Source organism: Petaurus breviceps, unplaced genomic scaffold (genome assembly GCF_028583685.1).
Source record: "Petaurus breviceps papuanus isolate PSGF00001 unplaced genomic scaffold, PetGlider_PUasm1.0 227, whole genome shotgun sequence".
In the NCBI taxonomy this organism is placed as follows: Eukaryota; Metazoa; Chordata; class Mammalia; order Diprotodontia; family Petauridae; genus Petaurus; species Petaurus breviceps.
In genome coordinates this window covers 13793981-13813609 of record NW_027185896.1, presented here as the reverse complement: position 1 = coordinate 13813609, position 19629 = coordinate 13793981, and the positions used below count along the sequence as shown (strand labels likewise).

At 46.5% G+C, this 19629-nt stretch overlaps 1 protein-coding gene across 1 annotated transcript in view; it reads left to right on the top strand.

Moving 5' to 3' along the window:
* The window catches only part of OBSCN (obscurin, cytoskeletal calmodulin and titin-interacting RhoGEF), a 319253-nt gene that overhangs the window by 19774 nt on the left and 279850 nt on the right, over positions 1 to 19629 (top strand). The window contains exons 3-8 of the mRNA XM_069095842.1: positions 9277 to 9546; positions 9688 to 9948; positions 11670 to 11975; positions 13770 to 14036; positions 15053 to 15331; positions 17904 to 18176. Coding sequence (XP_068951943.1) covers positions 9277 to 9546; positions 9688 to 9948; positions 11670 to 11975; positions 13770 to 14036; positions 15053 to 15331; positions 17904 to 18176 — 1656 coding nt within the window. The remainder of the gene's footprint in view (positions 1 to 9276; positions 9547 to 9687; positions 9949 to 11669; positions 11976 to 13769; positions 14037 to 15052; positions 15332 to 17903; positions 18177 to 19629) is intronic.

Below are 19629 nucleotides of genomic sequence, written 5' to 3'. Positions count from 1 at the left end.
CAGAAAAAGTGGTTTATAAATCTCAAAGAAATGAAAGTTATCATTATTTTTTTTTAGCCCTGTGGGTCACATATTCTGACCAAATATGGGAGGCAATGTCGGGGTGACAGTGTCCACCACTTCAGATTGAGGAATCAGGCCTCCCCTCTACAGATCACATTGTCTGGGGATCATGAGTCACCCTGGTGACAAGGGAATTATTACCATTCCTCAGACTGGGATGGGTATCAGGAGTGGAGAGGATGAGCTGTGAGTTATTATTAGGTAGGGAATAGATTCTCTCAGCCTCATATAGAACATACAATGTCAGAACTGAGAAGGGTCTCAGAATATAGGATAGCAGAGCTGGGAAGAACCTTAGAACATAGAAGGTCAGTGTTAAGAAAGGCTTTAAAATAGAGAACATAGAATGTCTGAGCTGGAAGGGACTTGAGAACATAGACAGTCAGAGGGCAAGGAGGGATCTTAGAACACAGAACTTAAAATGCCAGAGATGGAAGGAGGTCTTAGAATATTTAAGGGAACAAGAGACATGGAATGTCTGAGCCCTGGCTCCCTCCTGGCTCCTGCTGTCCTTTTACTGGATTCATCCTTCTTTTCCTAGAATAGCACCATAGGTCTCTTTCCCATAAAATCTTCCAATATAAGCAAATGTCTGTATAATTTTTTGGCCTCAGTTTCCCTTACTGTTAGTCTAAGAGAGGGCAGAATGGTAATAGAGAAAGACAGAAGCATATGGTGGTCAGAGCCCTAGACTGGAGGCAGGAGACCTGGGTTCCAGCCTTGGCTATAGCCCTGGTTCTTTCTTGGGAAAGTCACTCCCTCTTGCTAAGGCTCAATTTTCTCCATCTGTCAAGCAGAGAATATTCCTTTCCTCCTCCACTACTTCTCAGTAGTTCAATGGCATGGCTGAAATAGGGCTTTGGAAAAAATGAAGTGTGGAGAGGCATTAAGAAGAGAAAGAAATGTTATTCCTGGGCAGGGATGGTGTCTGAGGGCAGCCTCTTGGACGAGAATGATCCTAATTCCCTTCAACAGTCCCTCACCCAAACTTGACCACCAGGAGTCATCAAAGTCCATAATCTTGCCTCTAATCTACCACCATCCCTTATTCTCTCCTGATGCTGACCCTTCAGTAGTAGTTCATTCGTCTGGGGGTGAGAGTAAAGGTAAGGATGAATAATCAGCCTGGAAGACCAGGGAACTTCTGTATGCCATGTAGAGAGGAGATAAGGAGAATAACAGCAGTAACAACACATTTATATAATCCTTTCCCCACAAATTGCCCTGTGAAGTTGTTTTCCCCCCTTTTTTATAGATGAAGAAACTAAGATTCAGAGTGAATTTTTATGAGTTTTTCAGGTGTCAGAGCTGGGATTAGAGTTCAGGCTTCCCGATGTCAAGACCCCTGTTCTCACTGCCTTTGTGTATCTCTGTTTCTCTCTTCCTTTCTGTCCCTCTCCCTTTCTCTTCCTCCCTTAGAACATAGGATGTCAGAGCTGGAACATAGAATATTGGAACTCAGAAGGACCTTAGAATCTAGAATGTCAGAGCTGGGGGGCATTGGAGATCATCAATTATAAGCCCATTATTTTATGGGGGAGAAGGTTTCCTAGAGAAAGGGGGTTTTGAACTGGGTCTTAAAGGAAGGAGGACCCAAATTTTCAAGAGTTTAGAAAGCCAGGCTGAGGGATTTGGTTTGAACTTGCAGGCTGATGGGGGAGGGGCTTTTTATCTTAAAAGGGATAAGCTGTTTACCAGGCTCAGGCAGGGCAGTATAAGAGGCTGGACCCCAGCTGCATGGGGAGGGATTTAAGTGGCAAACCTCAGCCCAGGCTGAAGTGATGGGATGGGCCATTGGGAGAGATGGTGAAACTTTCCTTTACTGGATGTCTTTCTGACAAAGGGCTGTGGGCATCCAGTGTCGTGGGTGACAGTTGACAGAATGACAGAGGGAGGATGGGTGGCTTTGGGAGTGTCTTGGGAGCTGCACCTGCTTCAGGGATAGCTGAGCTCACATGTCAGGGGTGGGGGCAGATTTGTATATGGAAGAAGAAAAGAGGGATAGGGAGGAGGAACTGGGAGGGGAAGGGCCATCTATTAAACTGACTGGCCTAACCCTGGGCCCAAATGATTAGGGGCTCAGGCCATTGCTTCTATGTCCCCCCAGGAAAAGGCCCACAAAACAGGGCCTCTTTCAACCCCATCCTCACTCAGAATGTTCTCAAGGATGTGACTCATTACTTTGGTTTGCCTGGGACATGGTCACTCATGAGAAAAATGCATCTAGCTATCATCAAAATATTAAATATAGATTGGGGAAAGTCTTGGTCTGAGGACCAGAAGATTTGGGATCTAGTTCTGGGTCTGCCATGTGACCTTCTTAGGGAAATCACTGAAACTTTCTGGATCTCAGATCTCAGAATATAATGTTGGACTATATCTGGGCTTCTTAACCTTTTCTGTGTCGAGGACCACTTTGATTGTCAGGGAAAGCTTATGGGCCCCTTCTCAGAATCATTTAAAAATAATTAGATGAAATGCTAAATTTCAGTTAGGGGTTAGTGAAAATAAAGGTGTGATTTTTTTCCCCATTCAAGTTTACAGACCCCTTGGGGGAGAGGGGGTGATCTATGGACCACAGATTAAAATCTCCCAAAATAGATTATCTCAGTGGCCCCTTCTAGCTCCAACATTCTCTGTTCTAGGTTCTGAGGTCTTTCCCCAGGTCTGAAAGTCTGTGATCTAAAGCTCTGATTGTCTGTGTTCTGTGTTCTAATGTCCCTTCCAGCCCTGGCATCTTAAGTACCCTCCAGAGAGCCTAGGTTCTAAGTACCTTCAGGGCTGACATACTCTAATAATTCTCTGTGCAGTTTCTTACTGCCTATGAGAATCATCATAGCTAAGTGAAGCTGGTAAAGGAGATAGTGAATTACTACATTTCAACAGACTCTTCCACAGGGCTCTTAGTCTATATATGGCAGCCTGAGAACTATGCCATTTTGGAGAAATTCCCACTAGTGACTGGTTAGAAATCTGTAGTTGTTATGACCCAAATGCAGCTTGAGGTAGTGTTGGATTCAAGCATCCTGCCTTGGGTCTCGAACCTTGATGAGATGTTTCCTTCCTGGGCCACCAGCTTCTCTTCTTGGAGTCAGTCCAGGAGTCCTGGGTGTTCAGATCCAGGGCTCTACTAAATAAAATTGTTCATGATTTTCTGGGTTCCCGAGCCTATTTGGCATCTTGGTTTTAGAGACCTCCTGCACCTGATTCCCAATTATTGGTCCCACTTTCTTCATCTGCCATGGCCACTGCCACCATCCCTGGGTAATCTGGTGTGGTCTTCATTTCCCAGTTTTCCTCCACTCTGAATCTGCACGCTCCAGAAGTGAGAGAGGATATTTTCTAGGACTTTATTCATAAGGAACTAGAAAGCATACTATAGTAATACAAAAGGGGAAAGTCAATAGATGTTCATGCACTAAAAGCCATCCAAGTCATAGATTATGATTCAACTTTCAAAAACTCCTAAAAGCAATATCATATAGTACCAAGAATGCTGGATTTGGAATCAAGGGGATCTGGGTTCAAATCCTTTCTCAGATACTTGCTGACCCTGGGAGATTAACTTAACCTTTCTGAGATTCAGATCCCTCATCCCCCAAATGGGAATAATGCTAGCATCCGCTTCTCAGCGATGTTGTGATATAGCCCGTGCCAGGTGCTTTGCCAACCCTAAGGTGAGCTATAAATGTGATCTATTTTTATAAAATTAGGCTAAGGACCTAAGATTTTATTTCCTCTTCTCTTGGACTGGCCGTTTCCTCATAACACTGAATAAAAACATTCTTCTCTTTAGAATACCCCCAAGCTAAATTTTGGATTCATCCCACCCTGGCTCGAGCTCATGGATCCATTCTTCCAACCCCAGGATCATTCTCAGCCAATCCGAAGGCCTCCTGACTGGTTGGCAGCTTTGTAGGGTTCCATTCATACCATTGCTGATCCCTTGGCATCTTAGGAACAGGAGATTTTGAGCTAGGAGGGACCTCAAAGATCATCCAATCCAATCCCTTAATTTCCAGCTGACGGGAGATCTAATTTCACCTCCCTCTCCAGCAAGAGATAAACAAAGAAACACAAGCAAGTGCATAGAACAGTTCAGGACACCTCAAAAGCAGTGATCCAAGCTGACACCCAGGCCAGTTCCCCTCACCCTCCCTCCCTGTGGTTACTCCATTCCTGACAGGCTGTAAAAGCCTCAACCATAAGACTATGGGGAAACTAATGGTATGGTTGGTGCCCAGTGGGTTTAGTAGTCTGGGCAAACTTCCTGGTGTAGGGGGATTGATTTTAGGTGGAATTTTGAAGGGAGGGAAGAACAGAGGCTGTGGGAGCAGTCTGGATAAAAGGATGGAGGGAATTGGAAGAAGGTTTGCTTAGGGTGGAAGATAGAAAACTGCTCAGCCTTGTTCAAATGTGAAGGAAAAAAATTAGAGACCATTGGAGAATCCGACTAATAGAGATCTGATGCAAAGGTGCAATCAATAAGCATTTCTAAAACATTAATTAATTACTGTGATGGAGAATTTATTACTTCCTTGATGTAATTGCTTTCATGACTGGGCAGCTCTAATCAGTAAGTTTCCTTTACTCTGAGCTGGAATCAGTCTTTCTGTAATGTAATAGCCAACATAATAGTTATTTGTATAATACTTTAAGGTTTACAAAGTGATTTACATATAACTCCTTTGGGTCTCATAACAACCCTGTGAGGTAGATGTTATTATTATCCCCACTTGACAGGTGAGGAAACTGAGGCAGGGGGAGATTAAATTACTTGTCCAGGGTCACACAGTTAGCATCTGAGTCAGGATTTGAACTCAGATCTTTCTTACGATAAGGCCAGTGCTCTATTTACTGTATCTACCACCTAGCTAATATTTCTGCTGTTTGTTCGATTCTTATTTCAGAAAAAAATCTGATTCCTTTTCTACACAATAGTGGCTTCAAATACTTGAAGACAGTGATAATACCCCCTCCTTCTTGTCCTCTTTTCTTCAGGTTAAATATTCCTAGTTTCTTCAATCAATATTTTCTTGGAATGGTACCAAATTCTCTCCTAATCCTGGTCATACACTTCTGGCTTGTGAATGAGATTCCTACAATGTGGCATTCTTGACTGACTATGACACTCTGGACACAGTCTGACCAAGACAAAGGATCACCAGACTAGCATGAGCTCTTTTGGCTTTGATATCGAGTTACACAGCTGACTCATAGTGAGCTTGAGGTCCACTTGAACCCCCAGGTCTTTTTCACTTACGATGTTTTTTTTTTAGATACATCTCCTTCAGCAATTCCTTCTGCAACTGATTTTTTTGGTTCTGAGAGCAGGATTTAACATTTATAATAAGAACTCCACTTCCTATAGCTCCTTTACAGTGAGAAGAGCTGTCCTCTTTATAATACTGTGAGATAAGTAGGTTAAGGATTATCACTTCAGAAGGGAGGAAGCGATGTCTAAGAGAAAAGAAGGGGCTTGTTGTGGTCACCTAACTAGTATATGTCAGAGACAGAATTTGAATCCAGGCCTTCTGACATTAGGCTCAATATTCTTCCTAGTATATCCTTTTCTTTCTTTTTTTTCCCTTCCCATCTGGTTAACTCCAGCTTGCTATTCTAGCCTGTTGAGATCTTTTTGGAGGGCGAATCTCTCATCCATGAATGAGTAATCCTACGTCTGACTTCGTAGGTGTGCCTAGAATGGTTCAGAAAGGCAGTCAAATTCCCCCTGTGTGAAGTGTGGGTCTTGGCACCATTGGAGGCAATGGCTTAGATATTCTGATGTGCTGGATTCAACCAGCAACAGCAGTCAATGCCTTTCTGCAGAGAATTTGGAGTCTGCTTTCTAGATACTTCTTACCAACAGGTAGCTCCTTCCACATACTTGTGGTCATCCAGCATTTAGTAGGAAAGGGAGCAGAGAAACTTAAAGACCCTTTGTTTGAGGACACCACTATTCAGCTCCATCTCCTCCTCTGATGCCTCCCTGGGGCCTGGAGGTGAGCCTGGGATCTGGAAGGCCCTGCTTGCTGAGCACAAAATCTGCCAGATCTGAGTAAGCTTTGAGAACATGAGGATGGATTATGTGGGGGTTCTGTGAGGATCATATTAACTAATGCTCATTATACCAAGGTTGGCCACCAGAGGAGGGATTTCTTGGGAATAGTTTCAGTAGATGGAGTACCTTCTAAGAAAAGGCCTGGAGGTGAGAAAGGACAGAACAAGGGATGGAGGACTGCCCAGAGTAATTGAAAACATAGATTCTTTGAAGAAAAGTGATATGAGAAAGGAAAAAATGGCATCAGATTATGGAGGGCCTTGAATGCCAGGATCAATAGTTACATTTGAATCAGTGGGAAGTAGGAGGTGAGAGGGAAAGGGCTGAAGGTTTTAATGGATCAGCACTGTAAGAAGATTACACATTCAGGATGGATTGATGAGACCAACTAGATTGTTATGATTCCCCAGGCAGCCTGATGAGGTGATGGTTGGGTCAAGTACATGAAGGCCTATCCTGTAGAATAAGACTTAGATTTGTTCTTCTGGGTCCCAGAGGGCAGGAATAAAAGCAAAAGGGGGAGTGTTGTGGAGAGGCAGGTTTAGGCTTGAGGTAAAGAGAATCATTCTAAAAATTAGACCTGTCTCAACATGGAATGGGCTGCTTCTGGAGGGAGGGAATTAGCCTCTTGTGAAGGTCTTCAGGCAAGGGTTGGACAACCACCCAGTAGGGATCTTGCGTAATGAATTATTGTATCATTAAGGGTTGACCTCGATGGCTTCTGAGGTTTCTACAGGCCCTGAGATTCTCTGTGGGCCTGAACTAGGGTGGCATTTGGGAATGTGGGTGCAAAGAGTTGGGAGAGATCCTTAGAAGTAAGTTGGAAGATAGTATCCCTTGGGGCTCAAAGGGAAAGAAATCAAAAGGTTGTTCAGTTGAGAATGGGAGTAAATCCACAGATTAGTTCCACAAACTCCTTCCTGACTTGGCCCCAATTGCAAGGGGGGGGGGAGCAAGGGGAGGGAAGGATACCACATCCCTGCCCTAGAAGAGCTCATGGTGAATTAGGGGAAAGGAAAGGAAGCCCCAACGTGGATCATGCCAGCACAAAAGCCAGAGTGTGGGCCATGGACAGCAAGTCCTATGGGAGATTAGGAGAGGGAAGGTCTCTGTGGGCCAGGGTGGTCGAGGGAGGAAGGATGTTCCCTCGGGAGGCAGGGCTATGGGCCTTGACTAGCAGTAGTGGTTCCAGACCATGTGCCCTGCTTGTTCATGCTTCTCAAGTCCAACGCCCCCAGGCTGCCCTGTTGGCTTGTGTCTTTATCTGTCTTTTCTCAGTCTCTGGGGGCATCTTTTCTCTCTTGTTCAGGCATTGTCTGTCTCTCTCCAGTATCCCCTACTGAGGCTCTCTCTCTCACCAACCCCTCCTCTTTCCTAACTCTTTCCCTCTCCCCCATCTCATCTGTCTTTTTTAATCTCTGGGTATCTTTCCCTTTATTGTCTCTTAAGCTCAGACCAGTTCTCCAACCACATCTCTCCCCTTTTCTTTCTTCCTCTCCCTATCTCCCCACCCTTTCAGTCTCTGGAAACCTCTCCCCCTCATATCTTTCTTTTCTTTCAGTTTGTGGGTGTCTATGTCTCCTTTATCCCTTATCCCTTGCCTCTCAGGCTCTGGACATGTCTCTTTCCACCCAGCTCCCCTCAGTCTCTGGGCATCTTTTCCCAACCTCTTATCTCCCCTGTTTCTCATTCTGTGTGGCTGTTTCCTATTTCTCCCTGGTCTCTTTAGGCATCTCTCTTGCCCTATGTCCAATGTTCAGTTTATCTTTACTCTATCTCTCACCATGTGGGTCTCTCCCTTATCTCTTCCTGTCTTTGGGCATCTCTCTTCTCATCCCTTCCCTCCCTCCCTCTATGCTTCCTCCAGTCTCTCAGGATCTGAGACCTTCTCTCAGCATCCGCCTCTCCCTCTGTCCCTTCTCCACTTCCCAGCCATTCACCTTCCCTTTCAGTGTCTGAGTGTCTCCAACATAGCTTTCCTGGATCTCACTCTGTATGTGAAGATCTTTCCTGTGTCTTCTGTTCAGGGCATTTCTCCTCGTGTTTCTCTGCCTCCCTCACCCATCTGCCTTACTCAGATTTCTCTTTCCCCCTTATCTCCCTTCCTCTCAGGCTTAGGAAGTCTCTCACCATCCATCTGTGTCCCCCTCAAACCTGCCACCGCTTTCAGTCTTACTCTAGAGCCTCGAGAGTCTCTTCTCTCCTCTTCTCCACCCCCCCACTGGGGACCCCCCCATCCTTTTGGAGGTTCCAGGCATTTCTCACACTGTCCATCCCCCTAGGGCCTCCCCTCCCTGCTTCAGTCACTAGGCACTTCTCCCATTTTTCATTCTGTATGTGTCAGATTCCTAACACTGTGGATGAGTCTGTTTGAATATAGTAACTCCCCAAATACCATCATCAGCTGAGTTTAGCACTAATGATTCACAAAGCCACAAGAGAGAGAGAGAGGCAGAGAGACAGAGAGAGACAGAGACAGAGACAGAGAGAGACAGAGACAGAGACAGAGAGACAGAGACAGAGACAGAGAACCCCAGACAATTAGAGCTGGAAGGACTCAGAGAAGTCATCTAGTCCAACCGTTTTGTTTTACAGAGCAGGAAACTGAGGACCAGAGTGGGGAAGGTCTCATACAGCATGGTCCTTATCTTTTCTCCTGTCTCAGCTGAAAAATGGGGATAATATATATAGTGCCTACCTTCCAGGGTTGTTATGAGAATAAAATGAGATGTTTGTAAAGCATTTAGCACAGTGCCTGGCACATAGTAGGGCCTTAATAAATTCATCCTTCCTTCCTTCTTTCCTTCCTTCTTTCCTTCCTTCCTTCCTTCCTTCCTTCCTTCCTTCCATCTCTTGGTGATTTCTCTCAATTGCCTGTCTTCTTCCCTTCCAGTCTGACCTTACTGCCTCCCCCAACCTCTACCACACCCCTCCTGAACATATTTCCCTCATCCCTTCTCCATCTTTCAGTTTCTGGGTGTCACTTCCCTGCCCCTCATTTTCTGTGTCTCCTCCCCTCATTTCTCCAAAATCTGTCAGTTTCTGGGTATCTCCCTTGCCCCTGCTTCTCCTCTGCATGTCTTAGTCTCGGGGTCTGTCTCTTAACTACTTGTTCTACTCTTTCTCTCCTCCTACCCCTATGCCCCTGCCAGAGCCCACTGTACCCTTCAAGAAGAAGCTGCAGGACCTGGAGGTCCGGGAGAAGGAGGCCGCCACATTCCAGTGCGAGGTGCCCCTGCCTGCCACCGAGGCCTCCTGGTATAAGGAGGAGACCAGGCTGCGTCAAAGCAACAAGTACAATATCGAGGAAGAAGGCACCTGGCGCCGGCTGACGGTGCAGAACGTCACCACAGATGATGACGCCGTCTACATCTGTGAGATGAAGGAGGGCAGCAGGACCATTGCTGAGCTGTCTGTCCAAGGCAGGTGCACACAGGCTGGGGCAGGGCTTGAGGCCGCGCTGGGGGCTCCTCGTGCTCAGTGGGTGTTGGGGCCTTGGAGAGAGTGGGCAGCATGCTTATACTGCTCTGCCCTCTCCCCCTGTCCCTGTTTGCTCTCTCCAGGCAACATCACCAAGAAGCTCCCGAGGAAGACCATGGTACTGACTGGGGACATGGCCCTCTTCTGTGTGGAGCTGGCAAACCCAGCTGAGCCCATCTGCTGGCTGAGGAACCAGCAGGAGGTCAAGGCTGGGGACCGTGTGACCATCACCTCTATGGGCACTTGCTACACACTGACCATTAAACAGTGCTGCCAGGAGGATGCTGGGGAGATTGCCTTCCTAGCTGGCGAGTGCAGGACTTCAACCCAGTTCATTGTGTCCGGTGAGGCCTGGAGCTGGGACCTTAGAGAGGTGGGGGAGAGGCAGAGAGAGAGAGTGAATCCAGGCATTTCTGAACTAGAACGGGTCCTGGGGCTCAAACGAACAACTTTGCATTTGGGCTTTGTTCTTGGGGATCATCTGGAGTGCTAGATTTTTCTGGACACTGATCCTAGAAGCCTGCTATGGTAGAAAGAGTTCTGGGTTTGGAATACTGGGTTCAAACAGAATCCGGGCTCTGCTACTCACTGGGAGACCCAGGGTGAGTGACTCTCGGCTTGTTTCCTCATCTGAAAAGTGAGGGGTTTGGACTTGATGGCTGAGTGACACATTGGAAGAACACTGGCTTTGGAGCAGAGGACTCAGGTTCAAATCCCACCTTCCTCATGCCTCCGTTTCCTTATCTGTGACCCTCTCCATCTGATCCCAGGTCCTATGATCCTAAAGCTAACACCATTTAGCTTTCCTTCTCTTTCCTGGGACAGAAATGATCAGTCCCACACACTGACAACCTGACCTGGCCACCTGCCTGGTGTGATGGGGGGCCTCCAACTCTCACCCTAACAACCCCTATTACAAAGAGGTAAAACTCCCAACACTCCTGTGAAGGACACAGTCTCCTGGGCTGTGTGCCTCATTCTATAGATATGGAAATGAGCTCAGAAAATTACTTAGTCAGAGACACAAAGCTAGTGAGGGTCAAATCTGGGATTTAAGCCTAGTTCTCCTGATGACAAACACTGGGTTATTCCTACTATACTATATTTATTGCCTCTCTAGATCTGTATACAGGCTTTTCATGGTCCCCGATGCCACCATTCTGGCTTTGGTTCCATGTTCCCTTTGGGAAGGAGTATATCATGGAACGTATTCACACTAAAACATTGGGGACTGCTCAGTAGGGCAGCATGAGGGTAGGGGGATAGCTCAGTTTAGTGGAAAAGGGACAAATGTAGTTGTAAGAATACCTGGGTTATAATCTCAGTTCTGCAGATCATAACCTTGGGCTCTTTGCTACGCCTCAGTCTTCTTTGTCTGTTTAAAGGAGGAAAGCCTGGGAGGTGGCTAGGTGGTGCAGTGAATAGCCAGTTGTGGAGTCAGGAGGACCTGAGTTCAAATCCAGCCTCAGACACTTAACACTTACTAGCCATATGACCTTGGGCAAGTCACTTAACCCCAATTGCCCTGCCTTCTCCCCTCCAAGAAATAAAAAAATTAAAAATTTTTAAAAAGGAGGAAAGCCTGTCATAGGAAGGTTTGTCATATAGAAGAGGAAGTAGATTCATTCTGTGTGGTCCTGGAGGATAGAACTAGGGCCAGTGAGTGGACATCATAGAGAGAAGAACTTTCTAATTGTAAGATCAGTCCAGCAGGGGAATGGATTGGCTGTCTTAGGAGGTAGTGAGTTCTCTATCCATGGAGGTATTCAAGCACAAACTGAAGGCCCTTTGGGGAAGCTTTAGGGAAGACTCTTGCTCAGCGGTGATTTGGACCTAGTGGTTGGTGGTTGGACATCCAGCCCTGAGACTCTTGGATTCCTAACTTCTTTCCATTCCATCACAGAAACATCCCATGGGAATTCCCAAGCTGTAAGAAGGGCCCCCTTATCTTTTCTCTGGAGCTGGGTGTGGCGGGTGGTGGGCTGGGGGCTTCCTAGAAGTGACTACCCTTTACACTCTCCCCTTTCTTCCCTATGTGTTTGTGTGTGGGTGCTCCCCCCTTCAGTCTCCAGGAAGCCTCCTCCACAAGCCCCGTCTGAACCTATGGTAAAGGCCAAAACGGACAGCTCTGTGACTCTTGGGTGGTCCCCGCCATTGCTAGACCGACCCATTGCCATCGACGGCTATCTGGTGGAGAAGAGGAGGCTGGGCAGCCAGAGGTGGGCTCGGTGCCATGAGACGGAGAGAATTTCCACGCTCGAGGTGACTGTGGACAGCCTGCTTGAGGCAGGAGACTATCAGTTCCGAGTGGCGGCTGTCAACAGCTTTGGCCAGGGCCCCTACCTCGAGTTTCCAGGGACCATCCACCTGGGTAAGGGAGTGTGGTGGCCCATTGTGAATGGGGCCATTGAGGGAAGGGGAGGGGAGGCCTAGGACAGAGCAGGGGAGACCAGAAAGAGCATTGAACCAGGTCAAAAGACCTCAAAAGACCTGGTCTTTTCAGAGTGCCTCTGTGACCCTGGGCAAGTCACTTCATGACTGTCAGGTGCAGTTTCTTCCTCTGTAAAATGGGTATAATCATCCCTAGCCTGCCTGCCTTTCAGGATTGTCACAGTGAACATGCCTTGTAAGCCTTAAGGAGGCTTAGAAATGGGAGTTCTGATTATCAGGATGTTTTTGTTCCTTTCTTGGCTTCTGCTTCTCCCTGCTCCCAGTGACATCATACTAGGTGCCTCCAGGCCCCACAAATTCTTCCCACTCACTCCCTTGGTATCCTGGAAATATGCCAAGTACTCTGGGCACAGGCAATCCTACCCCCTCTATGAGGTGAGGTAAGAGGACAAGGAGTAGCCTTCTCCATCAGGAAAGCCAGAGTCTGGCTGACAAGGAACGGAGACTGTGCCTAGATACTCCAAAAGGGATAGAGAAGGAGTTTCCCAAAACTTGGTCACTGGTTCCCCTTGGGTCTGTAAAAGGGGACTGGAGGGCCTAGTCTCAGGATGCATTTCTTCTGGCACAAGGTTCTTTGGGGCACTTCTTTCTTTGAGACATGATATAGGCTGGAGGACAGAACTGGGCTTCAGAAAGGTGTGGAGAAGAGAGGAATTAGGAGGGCATGTGATTGCTATCTGCAAATATTTGAAAGTCTGTTGTATTGAAAAATTGGATCCAGAGTCCGGAGTATTCAGCTTCTGAAACCTGCTAGCCGTGTGACCCTGGGCAAGTCACTTAGCCTCTGTTTGCCTCAGTTTCTCCAGCTATAAAATGGGGGTACATGTTTCCCAGCTTTGTTGTAAGGATTAAATAAGATAATATGTGTAAAGCAGTTAGCACAATGCCTTGTGCATGGAAGTCACTAAATGAATGCTAACAATCATTATTTTGTACAAAAGGAAAACTTGTTAACCATTGGAACTGTTTAAAAGTGGAATCAGCCTCCTCAGGAAGTAGTGAGTTCCTCATCATTGTAGGTCTTCAAACAAATGCTGTAGGGCCCCTTGTCAGGAGTGTTGTAGAAGGTAGTCTAGCTCTTTGGATGGCCCCAGGGACCCCTCCCTTCTTTGCAATAATAGGATTCTCTGAGTTGTTCAGGGCAACTCTCTGATGTTCTTTCTATGAGAGGAGCTCTGTTTGTGATGGAGAGCAGGGAGGATCTTGGGCCCTTCCTGCCCTGGGAGACCACCTGGAGGGTGACTTTAGCCTTCCTGGGTTTATTACAGAGCTTGGCATGCTTTAGATCTCAGATTCTTAGCTTTTTTGTGTCCTGGACCCCTTTGACAGTCTGATGAACCTTGTGGATGCTTTCTCAGAACCCTGTTTTATTGCTTATATTCATAATGGAAGAAAATGATCAATTCCGAGTTAGGGGTTAGTAATTAAGTACAGATGTATTTTTTTTCCCCATCCAAGTTCTCAGACCCCCTGAATTCTATCCACGGACCCTTTGGGAGGTAGTGGTAGCTTGGATCCAGGTTTTGAAGGTTGTGGAAGGACATAAATTAGCTGAGATTGGGTGGGGAGAGCAGGGATGGGTGTGGGGCAAGTCTTACCCATTCACAGAGGACCACTGGTTTTTTGCTTTCCCCTTGTTGCCCTTTTGTCCACAGGACCCCAGGTCTGGCCTCCACTCTAGGACTGACCTATGGTTGTTCTCATTTCCCTGCAGAACCCCAACTGGCTGTGAAGACACCCCTGCGAGCTGTGGAGGCAGTAGCTGGTGGTGAAGTGACTTTCACTGTGGACCTCACAGTGGCTTCCTCTGGAGAGTGGTTCTTGGATGGGCGGGCCCTGCCAGTCAGTGACATATATGTGATTCGCTGCAAAGGTACCCAACACTCCCTGACCATCAGCCCGGTCCCTGCCAACCTGGATGGTGCCCAGCTCAAATTTGTGGCCAATGGCATAGAGAGCAGTATCCGGATGGAGGTCAAAGGTAGGCCTCCAACCACCTTCCCAACACAGGGACACATGTGTGGCTTCAGGGAGATCCTCTACCTAAGGGTTGTAGGTCCCTTCTGAGCCCCCACCAGGGCTTAAATCCATTCATTCAAAAATATATGAGTGCCTACTGTGTGCAGAATACTGCTATGGATGACCGAGGACATATAAAATGTTGTAGTGGAAAGGCCCTGGATTTGGAATCAGAGGTTCCTGGTTTTAAACCTCATTCTCCTGATTTACCAAGAGTGTGACCTTGGGCAAGTCACTTAAAAGCTCTGAGGCTGTTTTCTCACCTGTAAAATGGTAGTAAAAGTACTTTACTCCACAGAACCATTTTGAAGAAAGCATTTTATTAATCTGAAAACACTATATAAATGTGAATTATCACTAGATGTATATGAAAGACATTGAGATAAAGTTGACAAGATTGGATTTGAGATATGAGGGAGAAGAAAGGGTAAAAAATATCTCATATATAGGTGTACATCATATATATAGATTTACATCAAATGTGCAGATGACCAAAAACTAACTTTAGGTCAAATCTAATAGACTAAATTTCACTGGGAGAAGTGTCTTACACTTTGGCTCAAAAAGCTGACTCCACAAGTACAAAATGAGGGACTTATAGCCAGATAACGGTTTGTCTCAAATCCTTCCTTTCTGCCCTCCTCCTCTTCCTCCTTCCCTTCTCTCCTTCTTCCTTCCCTTCCTTCATCCCTGTTTACTCTCTCCCTCCCTCCCTCCTTCCCTCCTTTACTTCCTCCCTTCCTTCCTCTGCTTCCTCCTTTCCTTCCTCCCTGCTCGCTCTTCCTTCCTTCCTCCCTCCCCTCCTTCTTTTCTTCCTCCCTTCCTCCTTCCCTCCTTTCTCCCTTCTTTCCTCCCTCCCTTTCCCCTTCCCTCCCCTCCCCCTCTCCCTTCTTGCCTGACCCTCCTCCCACTCTCCCTCCTAACTCTGCCCCTCTTTTGTCTCTCTCCCTCTCTCCCTGACCCTGGTGGCTCTCCAAGCTGCCCCTGTGCGCATCACCAACAAGTCCGCGGCCGCCGTGCAGAAGATCTCGGCCCGCCTGCACGAGGAGGCGCAGCTCTTGGCCGAGCTCTCAGACCAGGCTGCGGCTGTGACGTGGCTGAAGGATGGCCGGGCCCTGCCCAGCGGGCCCAAGTATGAGCTCCTGGCCTCGGAGCAGCGGCGGGTGCTGCGGGTGCGCGATGTGGCCAGGGATGACGCGGGGCTCTATGAGTGCCTCAGCCCCGGCGACCGCATCGCCTACCAGCTCTCTGTACAAGGTGCGCGCGCGCGCGCGGGGCTGGGAGGGAGAGGGGCATGGGGACGGCTTCCCCCACGCCAGAAGGGCCTCCCAGACACGAGAGTGACCTCTGAGATAGGGACTCTCCCCGGTACCCTTTGTCCTGAGCCTGCCCCGAGCCAACCCTCCCATCTGCAGCAAAGCTCCTTTTCTAAGCCTCTAAACCACCTTGTGGGGTGGTTGTGGCGTGACAGATACAGCTCCGGACCTGGAGTCAGGGGCTTCGGGCTCGAATCCCAGCTGGGAGACTTTTAGCAGCTGGGTCAGGTAGAGGTCTAAGGCAAGTCACTCATCCTCTCAGAAACTCAGTTTCCTCCTCTGTAAAGTGGGGTCAATAATCCTGTCTACCTGTCTCATAAGGCTTTTATGGGGAGGACTTTATAATAATAGTAGCTAACATTTATTATGTCAAGCATTTACAATTATTATCCCATTTGATCCTCACCACAAGCTCGGGAGGTAGGTGCTATTGTTAGCTTCATTTTTACAAATGAGGAAACTGAGGCAAGCAGAGGTTGGTTGTTTTTTTTAGGTGACTTTGCCCAGGGCCAGTTGGATAGTAAATGTCTGAGGCCAGATATGAACTTAGGTCTTTCTGACTTCAGGCCCAAGCACTGCACCTCCTAGCTTCCCAGAGATTTATTAGGGTCCAAGAAAAAACACTGCAGCCTGTATTTGGGGCACAAGCCTTATCAGAAGCAATTTTATTAACTAAAAATAATTTCCACTTAGAGAGAGAAATGTTCAAACTAAAGTCTCCTGTCCTCAGGCATCCCTTGCATACAGATTATTTTGAAGTGGTATTTTATAACATTCTTTTTAAAAAAAGATTTTTGGAGGGGGCAATTGGGGTTAAGTGACTTGCCCAAGGTCACACAGCTAATAATATGTCAACCATCTGAGGTCATATTTGAACTCAGGTCCTCCTGACTCCAGGGCCAGAGCTCTATTCACTGCACCACCTAGCTGCCCCTTTAGGACTCTTTAAGAAGAAAGTTCTACAGTTGAGTTTGAGCAATAATTTAGAATTTGGGGCAGTTAGGTGGCACAGTGGATAGAGCACCAGCCTAAGAGGACCTGAGTTCAAATCCAATCTCAGACCCCACACTTGACACCTACTAGCTGTGTGACCCTGGACAAGTCATTTAATTGCAATTGCCTCACCAAAAAAACAATAATTCAGATTTTTGGAGAACTCAGTAAACAATTTGCTTCATCAAACAGAATAGTCTTTTAAAATGTCCAGGCTTCCTAGAAAATTATCTTCTGAAGTCCAAGGGTGGGAAACCTGCGTCCTTGAGGCCACACGTGGCCCTTGAGGACCTAGAGGGCCACTTGTGGCCTGGAGGCCAAAGCTTCCCCACCCCTGTATCTAAACTATTCATTCAGGTCAATGGGTGAAGGCAGACAATGACCTAGACTAAAGTATTTCCTGATCTAAATCTGGTTACCCCCTTAATCCATTTTCTGGAACTCTACTTGGTTTCAATCTTTTGCAGAGATTTCTGAAAGAAAGTGGTTAAAGCTTAATGGGGGCAGGGAGTTGGGATGGGGTGGGTAGAGGATTTAGTGGAGTGCATTATTTCTAAGAAGAGTTGGACACAACTGAACAATAAGTATTTCCAAGAAGTTTGATTAAGTACTGGTAAAGTTTCCTTTGCCTAGGTAAATCTGGAATGGACTTTAGACTGGACAATATTTCTTTCTCAGTGTTTTTGTTGAGGGGCCTTAATATGCTTACACAAGAAAAAGTAACTGAAAAGGCACATTATGACATTTTATTTAGATGAATAGTTGCAAAGCAAGTTTAAATGAGCATATGGATAATATTAATTAATAATAAGAAGAAGAGAACTGGGATTTTTGTTGACTGTCATCTTGAGATCTTAGGCTATCATGAGAGAAGCATCATGTCCAGAGCAGGGAAGGGTCCGACCACACCTGAAGCATTCAGAGCTGGGAGCCACACTTTCAGAAGGACATTGACAGAGCCGAACATGTCCAGAGAAGAGCAGCCAGAGTAGCAAAGGGATCGGAAGCCATATCATCTCAGGTTTGGTTAAAGAAGAAAGGGATGTTTAGCCTGGAAAAAAAAAAAAACTTCAGTGGGACATGATTGGTGTCTTCAAGCAGTTGGAGGGTTTATCTTAGAAAGAGAGGTTAGGTTTTTCTGCTTGGTCCCACAGAACAGAACTAGGAGCAATGGGAATAAGGTATAAAGGCAAATTTCCAACTCAATATAGTGAAAAAACTTTTTAAGTTGCTCCCTTATAAGGTACTGAGCTCTCTGTTACTGCAGGTATTGAAGGACAGGAGATTCCTGCATTGGGTGAGAGGTTGGACTTCTAATACTGATAAACACTTGAAAGCAAGATTCTGGGGCAATACAGATAAATGAGAAAATCAGTGAGGCCATCATCTATGGTGACTAGTGGTATTTCATTCATGACAACCTCATTGCTCCTCCTGCCTGTGCTCCTCAGCACCCCACCCCAATATTTATCTAATTTTAATTTCTCAGGACATTTACCTTGTTGATCATGTGGTTTCAGATCTTGTCCATTTCCTACACAAAGATGTGGCAGGAGGATATGTGGAAGCTGTGTTGGGGGGCCAGGCCCAGTTTGAGTGTGAGACATCAGAGGCCCATGTGATGGTGCGTTGGTATAAGGATGGCACTGAACTCGGTCGTTCCCAGCGGCTCTCCCAAGAAGACAAGGGAACAAAGCACCGGCTGGTGCTGGGCATGGTCACTAGGCAGGATGAAGGCACGTATGCCTGCAGAGTTGGTGAAGACTCACTGGAATTCAAGCTCAAGGTGTCTGGTGAGTGGCAGGAAATTGAGAGGGATCTGGGTGGGAGATAGGGCCCTGAGTATGGCAAGTGGTTATTATAATAGTGCATTAGGAGTTGTCTCATAGCTTAGAGTCCTGTTGTCTTTGGTCTTCGTTTCCCTTCCTTTCTCTATTCTTAACCCTTCTCTTTCTCTCCAATTTTCTGCCAGTGCTTTCCTCTATTTCTCTTACTCTTCTTCTCCCCTCCTTTCCTCTTCCCTTTCTACAAGTTCTTGTTGATAGATTTCTGTCCTTTAGTGGACCCCATTCTACACCATCAGCATCACCACCACCACCACCACCGCAACTACCATCACCACCACCATAACTACCATCACCACCACCATTAGCATTACCATTGCTATTAAAAGCATTACCATTAAAAAGAAGTCTTTTTAAATCTTGTAAATGTATGTGGTGCTAGAATAGGTATGGCAAAGAGCCTGCCCTTATCCTAGGGGGTCTCAAAATGTGGGATAGACACACTGACTTGGATATGTTGGGGATCATGGGGTTTGCACAATCACTTAATTGTATAAACTCAGCAGTCAAGACTATTTTATCTCGGATACACTTTTGCCACCACTTGGGTATCCTGCTATTATGTGACCAACAGTGACTCAGTTGTGAAATTGTCATCCTACCAGGTGTAATCACACCATAGTTAATGCAAAGAGAGAGAGCAAGAGAGACTTAGCATGCTTTTCTGATCAATTATGTTTTTAAGATAAGAATAAAAAAGCTTCCTCCTTATTAACGTGGGTGGAGGTTAACCTGGGGAGCCCCTGATCAGTAGACTGCTATTTTGTTATAACAAGTTGTTGATGAGGGCAACCTCTGATCAGTTACATGCCCCATTCTTCTTGAGGAGGTTAGAGTGTGGACCTTTATCAGAAAAAGGTGCCTCCCATGGAACTGGATTTGTGGTCTCTCTGCCTCTTTGTTGAAGGACATAAGCCTGGTTGTAATAAAACTGCAACTCCTGACTGGTCCCTTGAAGTCCCTTCATTGTCATGTTTCTGTTGAAGAATTGGCCAGTAAGAAGCTTGAGGATGGACTTTCAACTGAATTGTAAAAACAGCATTAGCTTCTTTTTTGAGTCCTTTACTTTTAAGATTCTTCAGGGGACCAGTTGGTGGTGCAGTGGCCCTAAAGTCAGGAGGACCTGAGTTCAAATGTGGCCTCAGACATTTGACATGTAACTAGCTGTGTGACCTTGGGCAAGTCACTTAACCCCAATTGCCTTGCCTTCCCCCTCAAAAAAAAAAAAAGATTCTTTGCCAAAGCATTCTGGCAGGAAGGAAATCAGAGCCTCATATCTAGCTCCAGTATGGGCTCCCTCTTTCTGACAAAGATATCCATCCTGAAACCTCTCATCAAGAAGAATGGGGCATATCAGAGGTTCCCCTAATCACCACCCTCATAAGTTAAAAATAGCAAAGTC